The sequence below is a fragment of the Oratosquilla oratoria genome, chromosome 3 (assembly GCF_046742065.1).
Source record: "Oratosquilla oratoria isolate Oo_2021 chromosome 3, ASM4674206v1, whole genome shotgun sequence".
NCBI lineage: Eukaryota > Metazoa > Arthropoda > Malacostraca > Stomatopoda > Squillidae > Oratosquilla > Oratosquilla oratoria.
Genome location: NC_134779.1, coordinates 49,517,375 through 49,543,610, shown reverse-complemented (window position 1 = coordinate 49,543,610; position 26,236 = coordinate 49,517,375). Strand labels below are relative to the sequence as shown.

The 26,236-nt window shown below is 42.8% G+C and overlaps 1 protein-coding gene across 1 annotated transcript; it reads left to right on the top strand.

Moving 5' to 3' along the window:
* The first annotated feature begins 20,893 nt into the window (after window positions 1–20,893).
* On the top strand, window positions 20,894–21,508 carry LOC143018279 (uncharacterized). Its single transcript, XM_076173587.1, has one exon. It carries the CDS (start codon window positions 20,894–20,896, stop codon window positions 21,506–21,508), a length of 615 nt encoding a protein of 204 aa, XP_076029702.1.
* The last annotated feature ends 4,728 nt before the right edge of the window (window positions 21,509–26,236 follow it).

Below are 26,236 nucleotides of genomic sequence, written 5' to 3'. Positions count from 1 at the left end.
ACAAAAGCGGCAAAACCAAACAGACCGAGACGTTCAAACCAGACCAGACCATTAGGGAAAATGAGGACGGGGTGGAGGGGGGTTGAGGGGGGCTGCCTAATGATACGTGACAGGACGAATCGAGGGAGGTGAGACCGAGCAGAAGATAATGAACGTGATGGAGTGAAAGAGCACGGAACGATGGGAGTCTGGATGGAACCATCTGGACTGGAGACTTGGGGTCGAGAGACACTGGAGGGGGGGGGGGTCATGCGTCACTTTAGTGGGCTCTATCAGCCTCCAGAGACGAGGCATTGATACGTGACTACAAATGAATGAGTGAACACACAAACGTACAAGGAATTTGCATATGTGCTTGTAGTCTTAGATTCACATTGCCCAAACAAAAATAGATATAATCACGTGCATAAATACATTTATACACAAATATGTGTATATGTATATTTATATATATAATTATACACATACATATATGTATATGTATACAGTATATATATATATATATGTTTCACACTAAAATTCGTGGTCTGTCATAATAGTTTAATTTCAACCTGTAATACAAATCAATACTTGTACATAGATCCATATTGTACGTGTGAAAATCATCGAAACCAAACAAATAAATCAGAGAATGACTAAAATACTTTAAATAACATACACTGAAACGAGAATTAATCAAATTCTCTCTTGAACCTTTATATATCTTTCGTAATTACAAGTAATTTACTTGGTACTATTTCACATAAATAATTTATCAACCATATTACAACGCTCCTATCGTAACTATTACATAAATCTGGAATTCAAACTTACATTAATGTTCCATGCCTTTTCGTGTGAAAGTAAAAAAAAAAAGACAGGGATCCAAGTCTTCACAACATTATCCTTTGGTCTACGATTCCGTTCACTGTCTACTTCACCTCTCGCCTTCACTGAGCAGTGTCGGCGTAATGAGCGTTCTGTGACTTCTGTCCTGGCAACACTCATATGAACAAGTGCGCAGTGACATGCGCAGGAAAGAACGATCCCATTTACAAATACAGTGCATTATACAATCACCAACAGAATAAACATGTTTGTAATATATAAACTTAGTAATTACAATACATTAAATAATATTTAAATGCACGAATACACAAATATATAAATGTATTAGGTTAACTGGTAGGATTTAAACAACTCAATTGCCAATATCATAATACTAGTGATGATACAGTATGTATGTATGTATGTATATGTACATACATACATATGTATATATATAAAGATATATATATGTATATATATATGTATATATATATGTATATATCATATACCTAATATATATATATATATATATATACATAAATACATTTATGCATATATATATATATATATATATAAGGTATGTTCAATAAGTAATGAGAAAATGTCAGGCGAGACATTAAATATGATTTGATCAAAATGCTACTTCATGGTGAAGTACACATACTGGCAACTTTCTATAGTTGTAGGTCTGAGTGCGGTGGTGAACGTGATGGAACCAGTCTGATTCGGTTGGCTGATTTGGGAACACTTGTGAAGATGCAGGGAAACATGGAGTAACGTTACGCCATCAAATTTTGTATTAAACTTAAGAAAACCAAACAAGAAACTTATGAATATTAAAGGAGGCCTATGGGGATGAACAGATGAGCCAAGCAAGTTTCTATCGGTGGTTTAACAGATTTTCTGAAGGAAATGAACAGGTTGAGGATAAACCCAGATCTGGAGCACCGAAAAGTGCACGGAAGGAGGAGAACATTGAGGAAGTGCAAAGGTTAGTGATGCAAGGCCGTCGAATATATGTGAGGATGATATCTGAACCTGTTGGTATTAGCATTGGCACAGCAGAGACAGTTCTGACCGAAAATCTGAAGCTCCACAAAATCTGTGCCAAGTTCGTGCCAAAAGATCCTCTCCGACGACCAGAGGCAGTTTCGTGTGGAATGTTGCACTGGCATTCTCGAAATGATAGAGGCTGATTCAGGTTTCCTGAATAAGGTAGACTTGGGACGAGAGTTGGGTGTTCACCTACGACCCTGAGAGCAAACGTCAGAGTACTCAGTGGAAGCACGCGACCTCCCCCAGACCCAAAAAGGCAAAGATGAGCAGGTCGCAAGAGAAGGCCATGGTCATTCCTTTCTTTGACTCCCAGGGACTCATTCACATTGAATGGGTTCCTCAGGGTCAAACCGTCAATAAGGAATATTACCTTATTGTTCTGAAAAGGTTCAGGGAGGAGATGAGGAAGAAGAGGCCTCAGCAGTGGAGGAGTGGTCAGTGGTGGTTCCACCAGGACAATACCTCATGGTACAGCTAAGGACTCGAACCTCCGCTAGCACGTAACAAGTGACAGTGACTCAACCGATTGCGCTTCTCTCTTCATAGCGTAATCGGTTAAGTCACTGCCACTTGTTACGTGCTAGCGGAAGTTAGAGTCCTTAGCTGTACTACGTATCAAATTCTGCATGTATGGCTCCTCGAGTTTCTCGATGTTGATGGCTTAGAATTTAAGTGAATTGTGGTTGATAAATGTAAATCTGTTCACTAAGACCCATTCGGTATTGTACTTATATATATATATATATATATATATATATATATATATATATATACAGTATATATTATATATATATATATATATACATATATGTATGTTTGTATAAGTGTGCATATGAATATATATATATATATATATATATATACATATATATGTATATATATACATATATATATATATATACATATATATGTATATATATATATATATACAAACACACACACACACACATATATATATATATAATATATATATATATACATAAACATATATACATATACAGTATATCTTTTCACATATGCAGGTACCCATTAATACGCGTGAGTGTTTGTGCTTGTGTGTCTAGATCCTTTGTATATGATTTTGCTTGTACATGTGTGTGTGTGTGTGTGTGTGTGTGTGTGTGTGTGTGTGTGTGTGTGTGTGTGTGTGTGTGTGTGTGTGTGTGTGTGTGTGTTGATGTAATTAACTGTATTTGCCTACTTCTAGTATAAAGGAAGGGAGCAATGTTATCATACCTTGTTTCAAATTTATGTCTGACTCCAACTTTGGCTCCCACCTTTTCTCCTTTTTCAGATTTAGATTTAAATTCACGTATGGTTTCAGGTTGAGCTTTGTCTCCTACTATTCTATTGCAAATAGTGTTGCATCTGTATGTAGAAATATTTCTTTAAATTCTTCATAATTTAGTATTTTGTAATTTGTTCTCATGACCTTTTAAAACCCTTCCATTTCTAATCGAGGGATCTTTTCTGTCGATGTTTGGCGTCTTGAATATTGTAATGAAGTCGCCTTTTTCTCTTGCATCCTTCAACATTGGCAAATCTATGGTTTTTGGTGTCTCCTCGCATGGCTAATCGGCCAGACTGGAAACCAGTTTGGTTGCTATCCTTTGTGTCTTCTCGATCTTGCTTAGATCTTTCACTCAGTTTGGGGATCATCACTCTGATGCATACTCTAGTCTTGGACGGATAAGAGTTTCTAAGAGATTTTCACCATTTCCTCGTCCATTTAATGAAAAGCTACTTTAGTGTTCTGCAGCAATCCATACGTCTCCCACACATTTTTACTGACATGTCTCCCAGATGACTTGTCTTCTGTAAACTCTCCCAGTTGTTTCTCCCTTTTTCTCTTTGTGATGGATTCAGGCCATTTTCAATATCTTGATATCTGTTTATTCATTTTCTATTATCAGGTCCATGTGAATATGGTGCTCCAGTTTCCACGTAAGTCGCCCGTGAGAAACTTTGTCAACAGCTTCTCTAGATCAAGGTGCGCACGGTCCCCCTAGCCCTTCCATTCCCTGCAGTGTACGAGTCACTCTCGAATAGAAGTTTCACAGCTATTACCCTCCCGGATGAGAGCTCTGGGCTCATATATGACCTATCTGTGGGTAATGCTATGACCTTGCACATGTGGTGTACATGTACCCCACAAGCATGCTTGTGCGTAAAGTGCAAGTTTATGCATTGTCGAGTTGTGTGGTAGTTGATCTGACTCAATGGTCGGAAAGGCCAGAAAGGGTCACCGCAATTAGGTCTGGCTTGGTCATGGCGTCGGGTCAGTCCCGTGTATATATACTGCCTCCCCCGAGCGGGCAGGCCAGTTATTCAGTTAGTTCTTCACTATACTCCACTGGTTACGCGTCGGTAGTCCTTCGGGGTCGGTCCCCCACTTCGGGGACCACCACGCCACGTCTACCGCTGACACACGTTTCCCCACAAGAATAAACTATACAACGAAACCGCGTATCACTGCCTCCCTACGTCACCTAGCCCCAAGTAACATAATCATCACACACACACACACACACACACACACACACACACACACACACACACACACACACACACACACACACACAAATACCCGCCCACGAGAGTTAGAGTGCCGGCTTGCAGCGTGGTGATGCTGAAATTATTTCAACACTGGGCGGAAATCGAACTCGGATCGCAACGGTTGCAAACGCTACCACTGCGCCGTCAAACCGTGAAGTGTGTATACGTGTTTGTGTGCGCGCATGCGTGCGCGAGTGTGTATGTGTGCTTCCTTAAACAAATTCACATGTTTGCATGCATACTCGATCATCGTACTGTAGCTCAGTCTTTCAACAGATACGTCAACCGTTTGCGTCGTGCCATGTCAATAAATGTTCTGCAATGCGTTCGAAAATCGATTCGTCTTGTGTTCCGTCGTGATTGCCTTCCCGCCGAGGCCCGTGCGAGGCCAAAAGGGAAGAACCCCCGGTCGGTCGGCAATAAGCAACACTCAACATCGCCCCGGTCTCGCCATAACCCACCAAAAGCCCTCTCACAGTCACATTACTCGCGAGACCCTATTAGGGTTATTATCTTCCATTACGGCTTCAGCCCTCAATGACTTTGATAATTCCCTATTATGACATCCGTGCCGCTTTATCATGAGATCCTCTGATTGCAGCGGCAGCATTATCGGACAGTGACCGTCCCTCCCTCCGTCTCTCCCGTCACCTTTGACTCTTAATATCAGAAGACGGTCTGTGGCCCTAATCTCCCCTCGGGATCCGACACAGGTGTTCAACACCTCATCGCAATTACAGAAAAGAAACCCAACCTCCCAGGACATGAACACCCAAATGAGCAAGTTCGCCCTGGTTTCAGACAGAACAAAGTCTGTAAAGTGTTACAAGAGTCATGACAAGACATGACAAGAACATGACTTCATAACCTATCCCACCATAAAGTAGACACATCTGTCAATTCCCCCTTCGCCTCCAAACCTCCAACTCCGACACCAACTCCCGGTGCACTTGTTCCTACTCCGTCTTAGCCGAGAGCAGACCTATCAACGAGCCCCTCCCCTCCCCACTCCCTCCCTCTCTCCCTCTCTCCCTCTCTCCCTCTCTCCCTCTCTCCTCTCCCGGGAGCGCCGGCCCCATTACGGCCTCCGGGAGGTGAACCATTACATCCCATTAGATAGCGTCGGTCGGGCCGCGTTACTCAATTTGCTGCCCAATTGGGGGCGGGCCATTTCTCTCTCTCTCTCTCTATCTATCTATCTATCTATCTATCTATCTATCTATCTATCTATCTATCTATCTATCTATCTATCTCTCTCTCTCTCTCTCTCTATCTATCTATCTATCTATCTATCTATCTATCTATATCTATCTATCTATCTCTCTCTCTCTCTCTCTCTCTCTCTCTCTCTCTCTCTCTCTCTCTCTCTCTCTCTCTCTCTCTCTCTCTCTTTCTCTCTCTCTCTCTCTGTCTCTTTCTCTTTCTCTTTCTCTCTCTCCCTTTCACCCATACGGAGTACTGACCGTATGAATTATGCTGTTGATATTTCAGGGCCTCTGGTGACATCCATACGGACAAAGTCACTTGGGCTTCCTCTCTGAGCAGTGCCTTTTCTCCTCTCAAGGAAAAAAGTGGGAGAGAAAGAATGTTGGTCACCTTCAGTTTCAACTCTCCCTCTGTTCCATCGCGCGCCCACCACCTCCAGGGGAGAGTCCACCCCTCCGATGCCACAGGGGATGGAACCACTGGATGATATTGCTACCAAAATAATAATTCTCTCTCTCTCTCTCTCTCTCTCTCTCTCTCTCTCTCTCTCTCTCTCTCTCTCTCTCTCTCTCTCTCTCTCTCTCTCTCTCTATCCATCTCTCCCTCCATCTCTCTATCTAGCTCTGTATCTGTCTATCTATTTATCTATCTGTCTATATATATATATATATATATATATATATATATATATATGTGTGTGTGTGTGTGTGTGTGTGTGTGTGTGTGTGTGTGTGTGTGTGTGTGTGTGTGTGTGTGTGTGTGTGTGTGTGTGTGTGTGTGTGTGTGTGTGTGTGTGTGTGTGTGTGTGTGTGTGTGTCTGGTGTGTGTGTGTGTGTGTGTGTGTGTGTGTGTGTGTGTGTGTGTGTGTGTGTGTGTGTGTGTGTGTGTGTGTGTGTGTGTGTGTGTGTGTGTGTGTGTGTGTGTGTGTGTGTGTGTGTGTGTGTATGTCTATCTATCTGTCTATCTATCTGCGTCTGTCAATCTATCTCTCAGCATATCTATCTACATTTCTATCAATCTATATATCCATATATAGATATAGACTGTAAGTGGAACGTACGTGGTGACCAAAAGGTTGCGGTACTTTTACTTGGAATGCAACTTGGTTACACAAAATCATGTTGCTTCATCAGGACAAAGAAGACCATCGCCTAAAGGAAGTGTGACCAAAACGAACTTCGGGAAAGAAGAATATCATCGATCCTCCTCTTATTGATCCTGAGAAAACTTATCTGCCTTCTCTGCATATCAAGCTCGAATTAATAAAGAATTTTGCCAAAAAACACGGATAAAACTGGCCATGGATTTACATATTTGAGAAATAGATTCCCCAGAATGATTTATAAGAAAAAAAAAATCAAAAAGGGTATTTTTGTAGGACCAGACCAGGGAACTGCATCATGATCAAAAGTTTGATGAGTTACGTGAAGTTAAAAAATTGCATGGCTCTCATTTAAGAGACTTTTATTCTATAGGAAAACAACGATAAAAAAGTACTCTGATATTGCAGACGATCAGTTGACGTTATACAAAGCTCTGAGGTGCAATGCGAGCCTAAAAATGCATATTTTTGGGCTCGCAATTAAGTCTTTCTAAAAAATCTTTGGGGCAGTCAGTGATGAGCACAGTAAAACATTTCACCAGGGCATTTTGGATATGGAAAAGCGGGACCAAGAAGAGTGAAGCCTTTTTCCTGCTGGCAGATTACTGCTGCACGCCACGTTTCTGAAGTTAGATATTGCCGAAAATCATGCATTCCTACATTCTAAAGATAAGCTTTTAAGTATACCACCGGCCTTATCTATGAGTGAGTAATATGCACTTATTTGTAAAGTTTAATTGTACTGCTACTTAGAAGCTGTAAATGGTAAAAACTAATTTATAAAAACAGATCTGAATTCAAATCAGAATCTAATGTACCATCATTTTTCTTCTTCTTTTAACATTCTTTTTCTACATTTCAGGGGCCTTTCAGAAGCGTTTCATCCAATCCAGGAGGCTCCTTTTATGCCATCCTATATCCACATTAACCTTTCACGAGGTTCCTTATCAAAAACATCCTCTTGATCCAAATGCACACAATCCAACCAACTGTCTCCTACGTGTAGCACATCGACCAGCCTTAAATAAAGATTTGATAGATTAGAGACACATGACCTGTCAAGTTAATCTAGATTGGTTACATGACAAAATATTAATTTCCTTCAGATACTTTGTCCTTTGCAATTGTCTCACGGGGATACTGGTGTGTCATTCAGGGTTTCGTCTTGATTCTCGCTTTTGTAAGTTGGAACCACGTTGGCTTTCTCCCATTCCCGGGGCTATATCTCTTCTTCTAATGAGCACACATTTATTTCGTGAATTTTATTCGCCAGATCTTCTCTGAGTATCCAGTTTAGGTTTAATATATTTTTGGGTCCAGGAGTTTTCTTATATGTAGGACCTCTATTAGTGTGTGCGTGTGCGTGTGTGTGTGTGTGCGCGTGTGTGTGTGTGTGTGTGTGTGTGTGTGTGTGTGTGTGTGTGTGTGTGTGTGTGTGTGTGTGTGTGTGTGTGTGTGTGTGTGTGTGTGCGTGTGTGTGTTTACGGCATAAATATTAATTTGGTTTGATCAAATTTGGAAGATTTTCTCCAGTTGTAGGTAATGTCGCCACCTTACCTCCGTAACAGGAGGTGAGGTGGTGACATCAAGACGCGAAGGAAAGAGAAACTTGTTACAATTCGTTAAAGGAAACTACTCTTCTTTGTCATTTTTAAGCTCTCTTTAACTATTAAGAAAATTTAGTAAGAGAAAAGTTTAGATATCCGTGTCTTCATTTATCTATTTCCATATCTAGTTACTTATTTATTTACTTATATATTTGTTTATTCATCTATTTGCATATTTATATCTTATTTACTTATTCATTTATTTTACATTTTGTCTTTTCTCCTTTCCTATTCTGTATTGGTAACCAGTGGATGATCAAGATCGAGTGGAGTAAACTGAAAAGAGAAATAAATGAAAGGATGTCAAGCGATCCCAAGCAGGCCTATAGAGCCAGGGGTTCTCAACCTCTTTCCTTATGTACCCTGTTCTTATGACTTGCTGTTCGTTATACCCCTAGAAATCCCATCACTAGTGGATATTACCCTGGTGCATCCACTAGTTTTTGATTTGTGGCCCTATTTGTGAACCACGGTGGCCCACGAGGAGCCAATGAACCATAAGATGGAATAAATTGCCAGCGGGAGTTTGACCAGAACATTTGATGATAAAGAAAAAGATATAATCTAAGGGAAAAAGAAAAAAGATTTAATTCCACGAGATAAGGCTCAGTCCTTTAAACCATACATGCAGTCGATTATACTTTCTCGCACTCGAACACGAACGTGTTGTTATATACACACTGCACACGAATTCAAACATTCACAAGAAGAAAGTCATTAATTTTCCCAATTTCCACCTAAAGGTTGTTTATTACTCTTTCCCATCCATCCATATTTTCATTTCTTTCCCTCGCTGGGGTCGCACATGTTTTCCAGTCGCTTCGTGACGTTTCCGAACCGCGCTTGGTCTTTTCCCAGCTCCTGCAGTTCATCTCTTTTGACCACCTAACGGCTTCTTTTCGGCCTTCGCCCCAGTCCGCCGCCTGTTTCTCCCAACCCACCCATACCTCCTGTAATGCTTGTCGACCTGCAGACAGCCTTAGACTGACCGCCCTTTACCTTATCCGCTCTGTAAACTGTTTCTTTCGGGCACTGGCTGGGCACTGGTGGCGTCATCGGAAGTGTGCTGGTCTTGTATTCCCTTAGTTGTGGGTTCGAGTTCCGTACTCCACTCAGATTCCCAGCAGTGACTGTTTCCTATTCCGACAGTCCAAGAGCAAGGGTGACGGCTTCGGCCGTAGCTACTCAGCGCCTCCTGGTTGGGCACAGGAGGGACAACCTTCTTTCCTTGCCACTCGCCTGAATTGAAATTTATTGCTCTTGACTCAGCCCGGGGTCCGCCATTGCCCCGTTTTACCCGAATTACCCAAATGTCTGGCTTTGTTGATGCTCTCCGGCTTGAACCTCCTTCCTCCCCTTCGACAACCCCTTCTCCCTCTCCATCGACCTCCTTTCTGCTCCATGCTTTCTCTCATACCCTTTACTCCACTACCGGCGCAATACCTACAGATGTTGCCGTGACAAACGATAGGCATGCAAATTGCTCGGCTGGGGGTTCAAACGCCGTCTTGAACGGGTGATGATCGATCGCGCTTCTGTCTGCTGTAGGCCGGGGTCTGTTCTCACCTTGATGAGGTCGTTAAGATTGTGCCACGTCGAAATTCGCACAATACGCCATAGTGGCGACAAGGCTAGATCCGCCTTTCAGTCTATAATGCAACATCCATAACCCCGCCCACCTTCTACCATTAGCCAACCCGTCCTTTTACTTTACTCACCTCGCATGGAGTACTTGACTGCGTAAATTTAACGGAGGCAACATATCTTCTATGGACTAGAGTCATGCGTCATCTTTCTATGATTGAAGGCTTATATCCACTAAAGAAAATATACTGATTATTCTTTCAATGTCTATTATCCCTCCTTCCTACTAACCTCAATAAATCTTCCCTTTACCATTCTTATGACTCCATTTCTACGCCATATTGTCCCCGATGATAGAAGCTTTGCTTATCACCCACGAAATACTTTAATTGTTATTTCCCTAATTCGCTCTCCGCTCTTATCTCTCTCTTTCCCTCTCTCCTAATTTGATGCCCAATTATTATATGATTTGGAACAGGCCTACCTAGAATTGTTCTCTAAGCTTCTCTCTGCACTATATTTAGTGGCGTCACCTCTTTCTCTGTGAAATGGAACAGAATGAGTTGTATGGCGTCCAGCAAGTGAGCAGGAAGCTCTGGTAATCCTGAGATTAGTATCGTATTTCTTTCTCGTAAACACTTCACCTGGATGCTTCCGTATAGGCATATCCACTTCCCATTTCCCACTTGTACAGACTGAAGCACCTTCTCAAATTGTTACATGATTCGTTTGCTGATCGATTGACATGAAACTTTCAACAGAGGTGGACAATGGTTTCCACGTGACCCCATAAAACTTTGGGAGTAATTGATGGGGTAAATGTCAAGGACAAAATTACAAAAAAGGAATGTTAAAATATGTCGTCTAACTTCCTTAAAAGCTATGCGAGTTAATAGGTTAAGACGAATTCATTTTTACTCTATTTCTTACTTATAGTTTTCACCACAAGAGTGAAAATGCGTAGTTTGATCTTGAGCGACTTTGAAAGGTCAAACTCGTGATCACAGGCATTAGACCAACTCGAACTTTCACTTGGCATCAAGACCTTTGGACTCGAGTGACCTTGTAAGGTCAAACTCAAGATTACAGATAAAGGACTCGAAACTCAAGATTATAGATAAAGGATATAACTCGAAACTTTTTATAGATATACATGCTTGCTATCATCAGTATATAGGAAGTTACACGTGACCCCCCTTGCCTCGTACCAAAGCTGCACTGGAACAACTACCGAGTGAGGTATTTCGTGGCTGGCAATGCTTGGTCTTGTGAAGAGTTAACTTACCTTTATTTGTTGCCTGCAAGTTTATCTTATCTATCTATTGATTCATTTGTCTATCTAGCTATACTTGTTATTTACTTATGTCTTTCTTTACGTCTAAATTTATTCATTCATTCGTTTTTATATTTAGTCATTAATTTGTTTATTCAATAAATTATTCAATTATTCATTTATCTAATTAATCTATTTTATTGATCTATATACTTATTTATATATTCATTGATTTATTTATTCGCTTATCTATTTATTCATCTACCTGTTCATTCATTTATTCATGTATACATATATTTCTCTATCTATTATTTTACCTATTTATTTATCTATCGTTTATCCATTCATTCATTTGTGTATACATACATTTCTCTATCTATTCATTTGCATTCTGTTCCTACAGACTCTTATCCCCCACAACTGCTCCACCGCCACGAGCTAATTCACTCCACATAATACCACCTCTCCACAAAGCGCAACATCTCCACGCCCTCCTCAAAGTCGTACTAATCATTCCGCACTTCCTCTCCTCTGTGCGATCTAATATCTCCATCTCGTTTTTGCAGCCTCAGCACATCCAGGCACACCTGTCCTTTGCTCCCTCCCTCCCCCCCACCCCCAGCATCTCCGCTTACTCCAACACAGTCGCAGACCCTCCTCCCAGCCACTCCCTCGCCTCCTCCACACAATGAGTTCATTCGTTTCCATCGAGGCCGAACTCCACCTTCACCTCTAAATTACATTTCCCAAGAAATTCCGCTGCTCAGCTGCCAAATTCCACAAATCGTCCGTCCGTCCTTGGAACCTGGAAAAATGTGCCCCTCCGTCCCTCTGGCACCGCCACGCGGACTCATTCCCTCCAAACCTCATCGGCAGTGCCTCCTCAGAGCCCAGCGGCGGCTCCGTGCATCCATCCATCCATCTTAGGCCGTGGCCACGCTTCCCGTGTGTAATTATGGATGGATCTTAAGCTAGGCTGGGGTATGGTCCCAACTTCCCTAGCCTATTTCGGGGTCAACGCGCTAAATATTCGCCAACTCAGACACTGAGTAAGATCGTTATTTTTTTTTTTTTTTTTAATAAAAAAAGTTTTCATGACGAAGGAGTTAACCACCAATCCACCTGTAGCACCAACGTCAGTTTCCCTTTAACCAGGGGGTTCTCAAGGCTGCTTAGACCCGAGTCCATTTGAAGACCCTATGGTGCCGCTCTTCCTCTTCTTCGGGCCTTCTGCTTGTAACGTCGCTACGCCCGTCTGCAATTTCCCTTCTGTCGCGCTGCCTCCCACCCTCCCGCGGGGCCGCCCATTTTGCGCCCCCCGCGGGTTACGAAGTCCGCGTCCAATTGTGCACCTGCTGCTGCTGCTTCGCTCAAACCACCACAAAGAACGCAGACACTTGCTAGTACGTAAGAGCGCTTGGCACTGCATCCCTTTGCAGACTTTGTTCTGGCTAGCGCTAAATGTGTTTATTCAGCACCGGGGAACAAATTCGGCACAAAATGGAGTCTCAGACTGACTACACCGCAGATGATTGAAATCGTGGCGGCGGCGGCCACGATCCAGAGCAAGCAAAGTCTTCCATTGAGTGCGGCGTCTCGGGACCAGAGGGGTCAACAAAGTCCCGAGGGAGGGAGTTATTCACAGACTCACTCGTGCATCATTTGGATACAAATAAAAACGAATTTAGTCATATGATATGGTATGATATATATGCATTTACACACACACACACACACACACGCATATATATATATATGTATATATATATATAGATATATAGATATATATATATATATATATATATATACTGTATATATATATACATATATATATATATATATATATGTGTGTGTGTGTGTGTGTGTGTGTGTGTGTGTGTGTGTGTGTGTGTGTGTGTGTGTGTGTGTGTGTGTGTGTGTGTGTGTGTGTGTGTGTGTGTGTGTGTGTATGTATGTATGTATGTATGTATTTATGTATGTATGTATGTATGTATGTATGTATGTATGTATGTATGTATGTATGTATGTATGTATGTATGTATGTATGTATGTTATTCGTACAGAGAATATATTTTCTCATTAGTATTTTGCCCTTGATATTTCTATCCCAGGATATTTTGCCTCGATATTTTGTTAAAGCTTCTTTGGAACAGAAGGACAGGAGGCAAACAGGACAAAGTGGAAAAGAATGGCAGAAAAAGAGGAAGAAGGAAATAACGAGGTAAACACGCTGTATTATGTAATGACAGGTAAAATGCAAGAACCCAATTTGGCCGATCCCTAACCTGTTCCGTACCGGTGGCCCTTCCCAGTTCCCGTCAGGCGATTTCATTTGATACCACAGCGCCCCCCCGCCCCCGCCCCCGCCCCCAACCCCATCGACTTCCCCACTGCAACGAGTGGGCCGCGGTCTGTCCATTATCCTATTCCGTGCCGGGCTTCTTTCTTCCTTTTGTTCTTGCTCCTGCCAAGCTATTCTATTCAAGCTTGCGGCAAACCCTCCCCCACCCCACCCCCCGCCACACCCACACGCCCAAACGATTCTCTCGGCAGGCAAGAGGTTCATTGTGCAGAGAACTCCTTCGCTCGCATAACTTCTCATGAATCTTTCCCGCATCTGCCGCGAGGCATCCAGGTAGAGACCGCCCCTGCAGACGTGGGCGGGGAGTAAACAGAAAGAAGCTAAAGTGCCGGATGACAACCGTGTGACAAGCGCGCCCCTCGCAGAGATGCTTGTGGCGTTGCCACTGCAGCAGAAGAATGATACAGTTTTAGACGTAAATAACTAACGATTCGACTAGATAAGGTTGGGTGAGGTACGACTAAGCTCTGTTTCGCTAGGTCAGGTCAAGTTAGGTTAGCTAAGGTGAGGTTGGGCAAGGTTGCATTAGGTCGGGCTAGGTGAGATGTGGCAAGGTTAGGTTAGATCAAACCCTTCAACTTAGAGATATCATCATCGTTGCTGAATTTCGTTTTGCATGGCGACAGATCGACTGTATGGGGTCGAGGGGTTAAACTAAAACTCCCAAACTGAAAAGACGTGCTTCATCCCTTGCAGTAACTCGGTGGCATGTTTTATGGACGCGTTCTGGGAAACAACGACAGACGCCCTGATCTAGTTGAAGGATGAATCTCAAAAAAGGAAAAGGTACATTAAATCTGTCGTTGCGGACCCCTTCAGGTCATCCCTTTGTCCATGGCGCACCCACACCCAAAGAGAAAACGTCTTCATTAATTCGATATAAATGTCTACGAATCTAGATGATGATCATCAATAGGGCGTATACGTCGGGGAGTACGTCGGCTCGCCCACTCGCCGGCGCCAGTCCCCCACGATTCCTCCGACCACGCTCCTGCGAACAACCTTTCTCATTCCAAACAACCCTAAGCAGGTTCGGTTGACTTTCCCTAACCATGAGGTTTGCGAGCGTCTCCTTCGTCTCCATAGAGTGTTGTCTCTTGTGGAGACGACGACCCTGTGAGTGGGATAAACATCAGGGAAACGTGCCACATGATGCCCATACAGCCGAAGTTGATGTTCACGAACTATACAGGTAACTGGCCTAGACTGAGTCTCACAGTACAATCTTTGCTTTGATACGAAATCATGACAGCGATACCCCGTGATTTTTTTTTTTTTTCCGAAGGCACTTGGTACCAGAGACATCGAGACGTCTCTTCTATTCAGCCGTCAATGCCCATGCTTTACAAGTTCAGCAAGAGAAGAGCACAAAGCGACTTGAAAACAGCCTGATCTCCCTCCCCCCCGGCATAAATAACGACAGCTCCATATACTCTGGCTGAGCGAACCAATAACACAGCAATGTCAATCCTTCGAGGGACTTCCTGACAAGACTACACTATTGCGGTATTTGAAGCTTCCCGTGACCTTAATGTCCTCGCGACATACATGGACAGATTGAGTTGTGTCATCCATATACAATTCATATCAAACGTCAAAATTCAATTAGCTGAAAAAATATGAACAGGTATTACGAAACTGAGGCATCATGGCACCTGAGTGGACCATTATAGATCAAGTATTATCAAGCTTTAGTTCAGAAAATAAAAAAAAATCTCAATTCACTATCGTCTTAAGAGGAACTCTTGCGCCTTGTTATCATCCAATAAATCCAAAAACACGTACCTGTAGGTAAAAAGCAATATAATTTTACAGGAAATAAATTTCACGCTTTTTAGAATAATCTTTATGTAAATTTTCAATATTCAAATGCATTCAGGATGAATCGGGAGCTTTGCGATGAATAACTTATCGATTGTCAGAAAAATTATTAGTGGAAAGGAAAGAATTGATCTCCCTCTATCTGTTTATATATCTACCTATCTATCCATGTATCTATCTATCCATCTATCTATTTTCCCTCTCCTACCTCCCTCCCTCTCTCTCCTACCTCCCTCCCTCCCTCCCTCCCTCCCTCCCTCTCTCTCTCTCTCTCTCTCTCTCTCTCTCTCTCTCTCTCTCTCTCTCTCTCTCGCTCTCTCTCTCTCTCGCTCTCTCTCTCTCTCTCTCTCTCCCTCTCTCTCTCTCTCTCTCTCTCTCTCTCTCTCTCACACACACACACACACACACACACACACACACACACACACACGCACACACAACTTTTCCTGATTTCACCATAACAAGTGTTGTGAATCCGGCCGCACTAATATACACGAGGGTAAAAAAAAAAACGGTGGGGGGGGTGGACTGGGGAGGATGGCACTGCCAAAACTCGGCCCCGTGAAGGAAGCCTAGACCTTCACCGACGCTTACTTGTCGGCGAATCGCAGGCGACGCAGGGGGCGGGCGGCGATGGCGATGGAGGTGCTGTGCCATTGGTGGCGATGGCGACAGTGGTGGTTGTACCGGTCGTGATAGTGGTGGTGGTGGTGATGGCGGTGATGGAGTAGTGATGGTGGTGGTGACGGCAGTAGTAGCGATGTCGGCTGTGGTGGCAATGGTGATGACGGTGGTCCTGTTTTTTTTTTGTGTATGTGTGTGTGTGTGTGTGTGTGTGTGTGTGTGTGTGTGTGTGTGTGTGTGTGTGTGTGTGTGTGTGTGTGTGTGTGTGTGTGTGTGTGTGTGTGTGTGTGTGTGTGTGTGTGTGTTTGTGTTTGTGGGTGTTGGGGGAAGGGGTTGCTTCAACCTGCCTCCCTCCCTCCCTCCCTCCCTCCCTCCGAAGCCGGGGAAGATCAAATATGATTTTGTTTTTGAAAATTCCAGATGTTCGGGCAACTATCTTCCTAATTCATTTTCATCAAAGCAACGATAATTTTTTAGCCTTACTATTTAGGATAAAAAGAATGATTTATACGCTCATGTATGAATTTTTGGACGTATAGACTCTTAGCATATAGTGTATTATAATGTATGAAAAAAGGTAAAAAATAGTTTTAGGCCGATCCACTTTGGGTTCAATGTTCATATTTGTTGTTAACAAATAATATAATTACCCTGGAAAAATCTAGCTCATAATGACATGCCTATGACTTAAAATAGGATTATAAACGTGTCCATTTTTACGACAAAGGGGCCAAATAAAAATCTGCAAATTTTCCCTTGCAACATTTATAGTCCATTCCATGTCACCTGATCTACATATTTAAAAAGCAGGTGTTGACCACTTCGCGCGCCCTCCAGCAGTTCCAAACACCTCCCCAGGGGGTACGGCGGTTGCACCTCAGGTTAGGGGGAGGAGCCGATGGGTCGATGCATTTTAAAGCTTGGTAGTTAAGAAGTGGGACTTGACTGGGACGTGCGTCTTATCAGGAACATGGGGGGGAGTGGGGGGGGGGATGCTCGTCGAGACTTGGATGGAACAACGGTGGGGTGCGGGGGGGGGGTGAGGAACACTCGCCACTTCGATAGATTTTACTCTTATTTTTTTTTTTTTTTTATTCTTTGCCATCCTCTTCCATTTCATTCCCCTCTTCCTTTTCTCTTTCTTTGCTTTCTCTTCCCGTCTTCATTTGCCCTACACTCTTTCCCTCTTCCCATCTTATTTTCAATTTTCTTTCCTCATCCTTTTCTTTTTCTTTTTCTCTTCATTCCTAATTAATCACTTAGATTGTGTTGAGATACAACTCACCACCTGTCATCAGAGTGATAACCATCCAGATTGGTCCACGGGTGGCAGCAGCAGGTAGGCTACTCCGTCGTTGGGCTTCCTTCTACATTCTGAAACTAATTTCTTGCCCACCCACGTCGGTCGGGCCAAAGACTCGTTCGTTCCTGGTCGACAAGTCACGGTAACTGTCGCAGGAGAGCACAAACACAGACGCAGAAATCACGATTACGGTGAGCTACAAGGCAAGGCAGGAAACCGACAGGAGACCTTTCGGCTCTTAACAAGGCCGGATGAAGGTAAAAAGAAATCACATAAAGATATAAATGTTACACCCAAGCAGGTAAATAAACAAGCAAACAAAATAACCAACTGGCAGACATGAAAGATTAAGTAAATCATAAAACTTAAAACTCCGTTGCGTTACATTGTCTGTGTGGAAAGTTCCTTCCATTCACCGCCGGCTGCTACGCGACTCGGGGCCGACATTATTTCTGTCAAGTTTTAGATCGATATTTGTCCCCCATTGTTGTTATTTCTCGTCCGTTTAGTTTTTAGCTTGAAAATATTCTTAATTCTGATACCATTTGATATCCTTTGAAATGTTAAAAACATACTTCCCTTTCAGGATTTTTTAAGGAAAATCAATTAAAATGTTTCTGATATTTTATATATGTTTTGTACCTTGGCACTGGACCATTTACAACCTGCCTCTAATTATATTCTGGGGCCCCGCAGAAACGGCGCACTCCAAATGCGGGCTGCCTAATGTTCAGTAAACTTGGTTGACGGTAACTGGATATTTGAAGCTAAAAGATTGTTAGTCCTGGATTTTTTTTTTTTTTTTTTTTTTTTTTTTTTTTTTGCGAAGTAGTAATAGTGCCTTGCATGACTTAAGGCCGTTGCTGATAACCCTGGTCAATATTTGTTATCAGGCATAGTTCTTAAGTAACATAGCAATTACACAGTTAAAGTGCACGTTACTTATGCATAAATAAGGCCGTATTACACTTAAAAGTCACCTCTACAGTATAAAGATGTGCTCTTTTCGACTATGTTTGGGCCTTTGGACATTATGGTAAGATTCAAACTTAAGTTTCCTTCTGGGGAAGAATCCAGCGCTTCAGCCCGAACCCAAAAGTCGGGTTTGCTCCTTCTTGGACAAATCAAAAGCGCGAACGAGATCATCATTAAGATCTCCTAAACCCAGCATATGTAGTTCACTTGAAGAACAATTTGCTTCAATGTTGGGTCCGTGCTGCCTTTTGGTCTACTTATTACCAGACTCAGTTGCATATTTCTCTGGTACGTGTAAATTCCTCACTGTGAGGTACTAGCCCCGTACCAGATAGCAAATTAGGATACTTGGCGATTTTTTTTTATTATACCATTTATACTTATCAAGCAGAAGTAGTTATCCAAAGTGTGAGCTTTGGGTTCTCTCCGAGCCACAGGGCTTCACCAAGTGTCACCATAGTATAATGTGGTAGACTAGCCGGAGTTGAACAATGCTATCAACTATTCACCATCCGGATCAAGTCCACATGCAACCGGAAGTCGTGCCCTGACTTGCACAGTACTCGTGCATAATCTAATAGAGGCTGAGCATCTGGTTTAACCTGCGTATGACTGTGCGATGGAAAGCCCAAGGAGACCCGTTTGTTCTGAAATTCGACGCCCAGAAGATCGACTGTATACAACTATTCCAAACTGTCATTTCATATAACTCTGCAAACTGCTAAGCTAATTACTTGGGACTCAACCCAGGGGTCCTTTATTGAACTTAATATGGCGTTCACGACACATTTGCTTCAAAAGTATCAAATTACCTACCGCTGCGTATTTTTCTCCTTCTATGAACAAGTTGATTTCTCTTTTCAACAAGTACTCTATCCATGTGTCTTATGTCGCAACAGAACATTCCATCGCATTTCGATCATTCATCACAAGAACTACTTTATGTCAACTGGTCTCTTGTCCACACTTGCACAAATTATCTCCATCTTACGGCAAGCAGGCAGAGCAGGGAGAGGCAAATCAGCTCCTTATAGAAGGAAGAATCCAGATTTCAAACAGTCTATCTTATAGCACGGGCGACATGAAACTTCTCTAACCATTTGACCTTCCTACTCCGCTTCAAAAGTTTAACAGCGCGGCTGAACTCGACTTTCAGAAAAGGGGAAAGGGGTGAAGAGGAACCGCGTAGGGGAGCTGGGAGAGGAGAAGAGGGTTTCATTTTAGGCCCTCAACTCCCATAGCACATCCACGAGAGCATTATGCCCAGTTCATCTTTCAACCCGTTGCCAGGTGAAGGACACGAGAACGAATCTTCTGCTGCGCCCTTGTTTTCTCAGCTGGAGCGAGGACGGCCATTAACGCCCGGTCTTGGTTCTGGTGCAGGGGGAAAAAGAAATCACTCTGAAACGCACCATATTCAGGAGGACCAGCGCAGTATTCACTGTTGTAGTTCTTGTTACTACAGGGGGAACATAATTAGTACCAATCATTGTAACATGTTGCTACTACGGTTTACCGCGCGTGACACTTGCTATAAGACTTATATGCACTTGTCCCTGCTGTCCCAAAATTGACTCATTTGAATGCAGCTAGGGTGAATTATCATGGCTGCAATATTGCATAGTGAGACATAGTCTTTAGACATGGTCATGAACAAAGGCATTGCGAGGTACGCTATAAAAGGAAAATAATCTATTCTCGAAGAGTCCCTGTATATACAGTAATACTTAACACTGCACTCTATATCCACAAAATACCTTTCAAATATAAAAAATATTATGGCATGGGTCTCCAGAAATAAAGTTGAATATCAGGATCGTCTTTATAGACTCATTTACACGGGGCATGTTGAGAGGCAAGTCAAGTGTGCAAGTTACTTGAACTGGAGAGGAAAGCGAGTAAATGCATGTTTACACAAGCCAAGCCAGAGGCAAGTGGCCTGTGTGAACACGTACTTGTTCGATTTCCTCCCCAGTTCAAGTAACTTGCACATATGACTTGCCTCTCAACTTGCCCCGTGTAAGCAAGGCTTCTAAGAAGTATGGGGGCAATTTTAACATACCAACTTTCTGACTGCGAGCCCCATGAACAAAGGGGATAGACGTTTGAAAAGCCACTTTAGAGAACTGCGGTTTGTACTCCTTAGCCTTGTCTGTTCTTAATCGGCCCTCTCTTCTCCTAGTTTTTTTTCTTTTTCTAATTCTATCCATAGGTTGGTGCTTTCCTCGTCGTTACCATCATACCAGAAAGCGCGCCCCTCATCTCTTTGTAGTACACGATGGAGAAGGAACATTGTTGGTTCTAAATCGGCAAGGGAGGTTACAAGAGCAACCTAGTCGAATCTGACGTCTTGCCAACATCTCTCTTGGAATTTCAAATGTATGTATGTACATATATATATATGTATATATATATATATATATATGTGTGTGTGTGTGTGTGTGTGTATGTATATATACATATATATATACATATATATATATATATATATATATATATATATATATATATATATATATATATATATATGCAGGGTGCGGCAGGTATTTGAGAACACACCTTATCGGTGACGTAGTATTCTAGATGCCACAGTTAATTTTTTATATCCAGGCTGAACATGGCGGAACCGAGGATCACTCAGGAAATGAAGAGGCATGCTGTAATCGTCTCCTTGGCTGCAGGGCACTCCGACTCCGAGATCGCTGCATTCCTGAATGTCGCCAGGTCGTTCGTTTTCAAAGTTCGGAGAGAGCTTGATGCTGCCAGTGGCGATGTGGTAACCGTTTCTCACCGGAAACGACATTGCCGGCGCTCGGACAGTATCAGGACGCCTGAATTCATCAGTTCTGTCCAAGCTGCCATCGACGAGGACCCTGGGAAGTCCATAAGGGCACTGGGCAGGGAGTTGCACGTTGATGAGGCCACCATCCGACGTGTGGTTCATGAAGACCTCCGTTACAAGTCGTACGTGATGCGGAGAGGACAGTTCATGTCCCAGACAACCAGGGAGAACCGAGTGACCAGGGCCAAGCGTCTCTTAAACAAGCTGAAACATCCGGAGGAGCCAGGAATGCTGTGGTTCTTCTCCGATGAGAAAAACTTTGTCCAGGACCAGAAGGTGAACCGCAGAAATGATCGGTGGCTGTGTCAAACCGCCGAGAAGGTTCCGACCGTTATGCACATTAATTTTCCAGCCTCCGTAATGGTTCTGGGTGCAATGAAGGTGACGTGATGTCTCCACATTTCTTCCTTCAAGGTCTTCGAGTCAACGCCGCCGCTTACACCAATGTTTTAGACACAGTTGTGAGACCATGGATTACTGCAGTAGCACGTGGCAGGCTGTATGTTTTCCAACAGGAGTCCGCTCCATCGCATACGGCCCACACCACCCAAGATTGGCTGGCCAACAATATTCACGACCACGTCACTCCCAACATTTGGCCCCCCTAACTCTCCTATTATGTCTGGGGCGTTGTTGAGAGGGCCTCCAATATGCATCCACACAACACCGTTGCAACTCTCCAGCAAGCTATTGTAGCTACAATGTCAAACACTCCCAAGACCCACCTCATTACTGCCTGCCAGCGGTTTAGACGTCGTCTAGAACCTGTTATTGCGAATGATGGAGGTTTCATCGAATGAATACATGCATTGGGTAGGTATGCACCTGTACAGATTCGACGTGCGTGGCGACTCGCTTCCCTCATCCAGGTGATGAGGTAACCCTGATAGGAAAGTTTTTTACTTGTATAAATCTCTGAGCTTAGCAAATTTAATTCTTCACGTAGAAGTCTTACTCAGGCCATCAAGAAGGAAAATGCCGCCCCACCAGGGTTCCAAGCTGAATCCTCTGTCCCAGGCCCCTCAACATCATTCTCTTTTCCATTGAGGTCTTTCACTGTTGAATGAAGTTTTGGGCGCACGCGCCTTCAGGTTTATCTTAGTGCGATAACTGTCTCAAGACTTCAGGCAGCTTTTGATTTTTTTTAAGCGAAATAAGTTTGTATCAGCGCATGACCACGATAAGACAGAATGTAACTTGTGAAATTATTTCAAGGAGAGAGAGAGAGAGAGAGAGAGAGAGAGAGAATGTAATACTGCACATCTCTATTCAGGGCACAATACATTCAGGTAAACTTTGCAGGAAATATTTTGTTCTAATAGGAGGCGTCTGAAAAGGTATTTTTTGTCGCAGACTAATTGTAGAGCAGAATGAGGCTTACATATCCTAATCTATTGTCTGTTTGTTTAGTATCATTTGCCTGATTACTAATAATTATTAGAAATATGTCAATTTATTATTATTTACTATTTACCTGTTTGTTTTTATTTAACTATACCTATGCATCTATTTATTGATTATTTATATTATTATATTTTTATTTATTCATTTATCATTATTTTTTTAGCATCCGACCTAGTTATGGACCAAAAGGTCTCCTGTCGACATACTCCGCCATTGTAATCCTTTGTCTTTATATTTGCCCTATTACGGTTTTGTTCTGAGCTTTCCCTAAGAAACCAAGGTAACACATTCAATCGCATTGGGTTCATATTTTTTCATGTTCGTATTTAGCTTTCCTTGTTTTGTTGATTGTGCTTTTTGTACTGTTGTGTCCCATGTGCAATTTGCAAAGGCTATTTTGAAGGCCTGAGCCACAAGCAGCTGGGGATCTTGAAAATCTGGTCTCTGTGAGGGGGGGAGGCCTACCGATGGCTTTAGGTGGCGTGTGTGTGTGTGTGGGGGGGGGGTTGAACCCTGTGTGTGTGTGTGTGTGGCAATGACCACAGAGATTGACGTCCTGGTCCAAGCGGAGCTTTCGCCAGTATCGAAGCCAGTTTTTAGGATGGAATAGGGTTGTTCTCCAAGTCCGAAGGGCGGACTGGGTAAAAGGCGTTTTTTGCTATTCATAAACTTCACCAAGCACACGCCTGTTAAAACTAACCCTGTGTAATAGTGGTTTCCCCCCCATCTCGTTTGTGATAATGGGAAGATAGTATGCTAATTTGGAGACTAGAACAAGTGTGCTTACGGCCTCTTTGCGTGAGGATCGCTATGTCATGACACTTCTCAGGGTTACATTAGGCTATTCGAGCACCGTTTCTTTCTTTTGTCTTTTCTTTTTTCCATCAACACGACTTTGCGAGTCAGCATTTTCAGTGCTAGTGGGAACTAAACCAAAATACAGATCAAAATTCAAAACACCTGCATATGAATTTCGTTGTGCCCCCACCCCCACCAAAAAAAAAAAAAAAAAATCAACCATCTCACTAGTACTGCTTAGGTTTGGTTACTTTGTTTTGATGTTTTTTGTATACTTTTTACTGGTAATGATCATTATGGATAATTCTAAAAAAAAGATGGGCTAAAATATTCTATAAGTTACCCGAGTTTAGTTTATTAATGTTATCACTGTTAGAATTCTTATGCAGTCTTAATGGAACTGATATCTAGATATCAATTTCATCACTATTTCTTCTAAAGGTACACGGGAATCTATAGAAATGCCTGAAAAGGTTGGGAACCCATGATGTACAGACAGACAGACAGTTCGTGGGTGTGTTCGGTGAAGTTTATCAAGACCCAATCTTTATTGAGTGACAGATCGAATTCACTTAATTCCTCGTTCTCTTGCTCTTTAAGATAAGAGGGCAGTCATCGGTTAGACCATGCGTAGGTCTCCCAAATCTTTTCGACCATCGACCCCTTCACGGAATCATTGGTGCCTCGTCAGGGTAATCAAACAAATAGTGATGATCATTATGAATTATCATAACTATATATGCACCTGGGGTTTGACATCGACCACTTTGGAAACCTCTGGTCTCGTCAGACTATCTGGATGCCCAGATAGGGCCGACTTCAGAAATCGTAAAGCTAACCTACTTAATAAGCAACACATCCAGATCAGAGGCTGGGTATTCAGGAAAGTGATTCAAATGAAAATGTATCAGTCCAGAGAGCTGTGTGAATGCGATAAGAACGTATATTAATAAGATAATCATCTTCTTTAGGTAGATCTCATTGAGCAGCATACTGCATATTTCGAGTGTGAATCATCGTCAAATGAAAGTTGTTTTTAAGCCTTTTGAAGGTGGAAAAAGAAGTCACGGGTCTAGTTCCGAGTTTCTGAGTTTATTCCTGACCGGTTTCGCTCTATGCTTCTTCAGAGGAATGTCTGAAGAACCATAGAGCGAAACCAGTCAGAAATAAACTCAGAAATTCGGAACTAGACCCGTGACTTCTTTTTCCACCTTCATCATATATATATATATATATATATATATATATATATATATATATATATATATATATATATATATATATATATATATATATATATGTGTGTGTGTATATATATGTATATATATATATATACATATATATATATATAGATAGATATATAGATAGATATATATATATATATTTATCTATGTTACTGCTTTTTAGTTCCACCTCGTTCACATATCCCCTCTTGTTCTTGTTGCTTTCCTTATTCTTAATTCTATCCATTTTTTCTCCTTTCTCCTAGTTTCATATAGAAAACAAATCATATTATATCATTGCCCCCCTTGCCTCTACTCAGAAATTCCCTAGTTCGAAGAAGCTTCCGGAGGTTCTTGCACTTGCAGTACGCAACACCAAAATATTTTCCCCGAATTAAGTCTTAAAAAGTCTGCACTACCTTATTACTTAAATACCTCTGAGTTGAGCCTTGGAGGTTGCTAGTCACGGGGAACCAACCAGAGGCCAAATTCTGAAGAGGACCTCTGAGTTTTTTTTTTTTTTTTTTTTTTTTTTTTCTCTCTCTCGGGTAAGTTGTGCAGGGCATCTTCTACCCCCACCAGGAGAGACAAGAGTCTGGTGCCTTTGAGGTAAGGTGTCTGGATAATGGGGCAGCAATTATGATGCATCGGCCATGCAATAGCTGGGGCCAGTGCCAGTCGCTGCATCAGTTGGGAAACGCCAAGCACCCACTTGCATGATCACATCAAACTCCTCGACTCACCCGATGTATTAAAGCTTGATCTATACGTGTGACGCTTTTCCACTGAACCGTGTACCGAGACTGAGGTGCATTATCCTAAACTTAAATGTTTTAGGCCACTCATCCTTTGACAGGATGCGCTGTCACGGTTGTACCGGATCATTCTCATCTCCCCTGCAACATCATCCCTATTACTGGTTTTATCCGCACTGAACCAGACACGGGTGTGAATTGCAATGATAAATGTTCGTGGAATTCTAGGCTCTCTCAGAGGCGTGCCTTGCATTGTCGGACCCGGTGCACCAGGACTTATCGTGCATGGAAGACCAGTCATTCTCTCGTCAATGCCCACTGCAGAGACATCCAAATTCCACAATGTCAACAAGGTGCCGTTTGGGACAAAATGTGGTGTGGTCCAATACAGTGATGACGTAATCACAATCATAGTGCGGTATTAGTTCCCATGGGCCGCTACGTTTCTGTGATTACGTCACCACTGCATTACACCTTAACACAGTTACGTCGAAGGTGTGGAGCCTACCCCAGGAGGCGCTGAATAGCTGCGGCCGAAGCCGTCACCTTAGTCCTATCATGCGCTTTAGGAATTGTTGGGACAGGTAACAAGTCACTGCTGGGAAATGGAGAGGAGTGCAGGATTCGAACCCAGAACTAAGCGGGACCAGCACACTTTCGATTACAACACCGGCGGAGATGGTTAAATTGACCCTGCGCAGACTTGAATCCAGGAGAAGGCCGATCCTAGCTGCGTAGCTGGGCCGGAATTCGGAGAGTTTCTGTGAAGCTTTCAAACCATCCTGAGATTATGGATAGAGAACCACAGTGAATTGCGGGGCCATCTCCACGAGGGAAGTGGGCGACAGAAGGGCCGTGTCGCTAGGCCAGGACAAAGTAGAACCCGAGGGTCATTCTTTGGAGGAAGGAACGTTCCCCTTCATTGGAGTGTCATAGGG

Bases quoted from the DNA above. Each gene is read 5' to 3' on its own strand.
- LOC143018279 (XM_076173587.1), top strand. From the start codon at position 20,894: ATGGCGGAACCGAGGATCACTCAGGAAATGAAGAGGCATGCTGTAATC.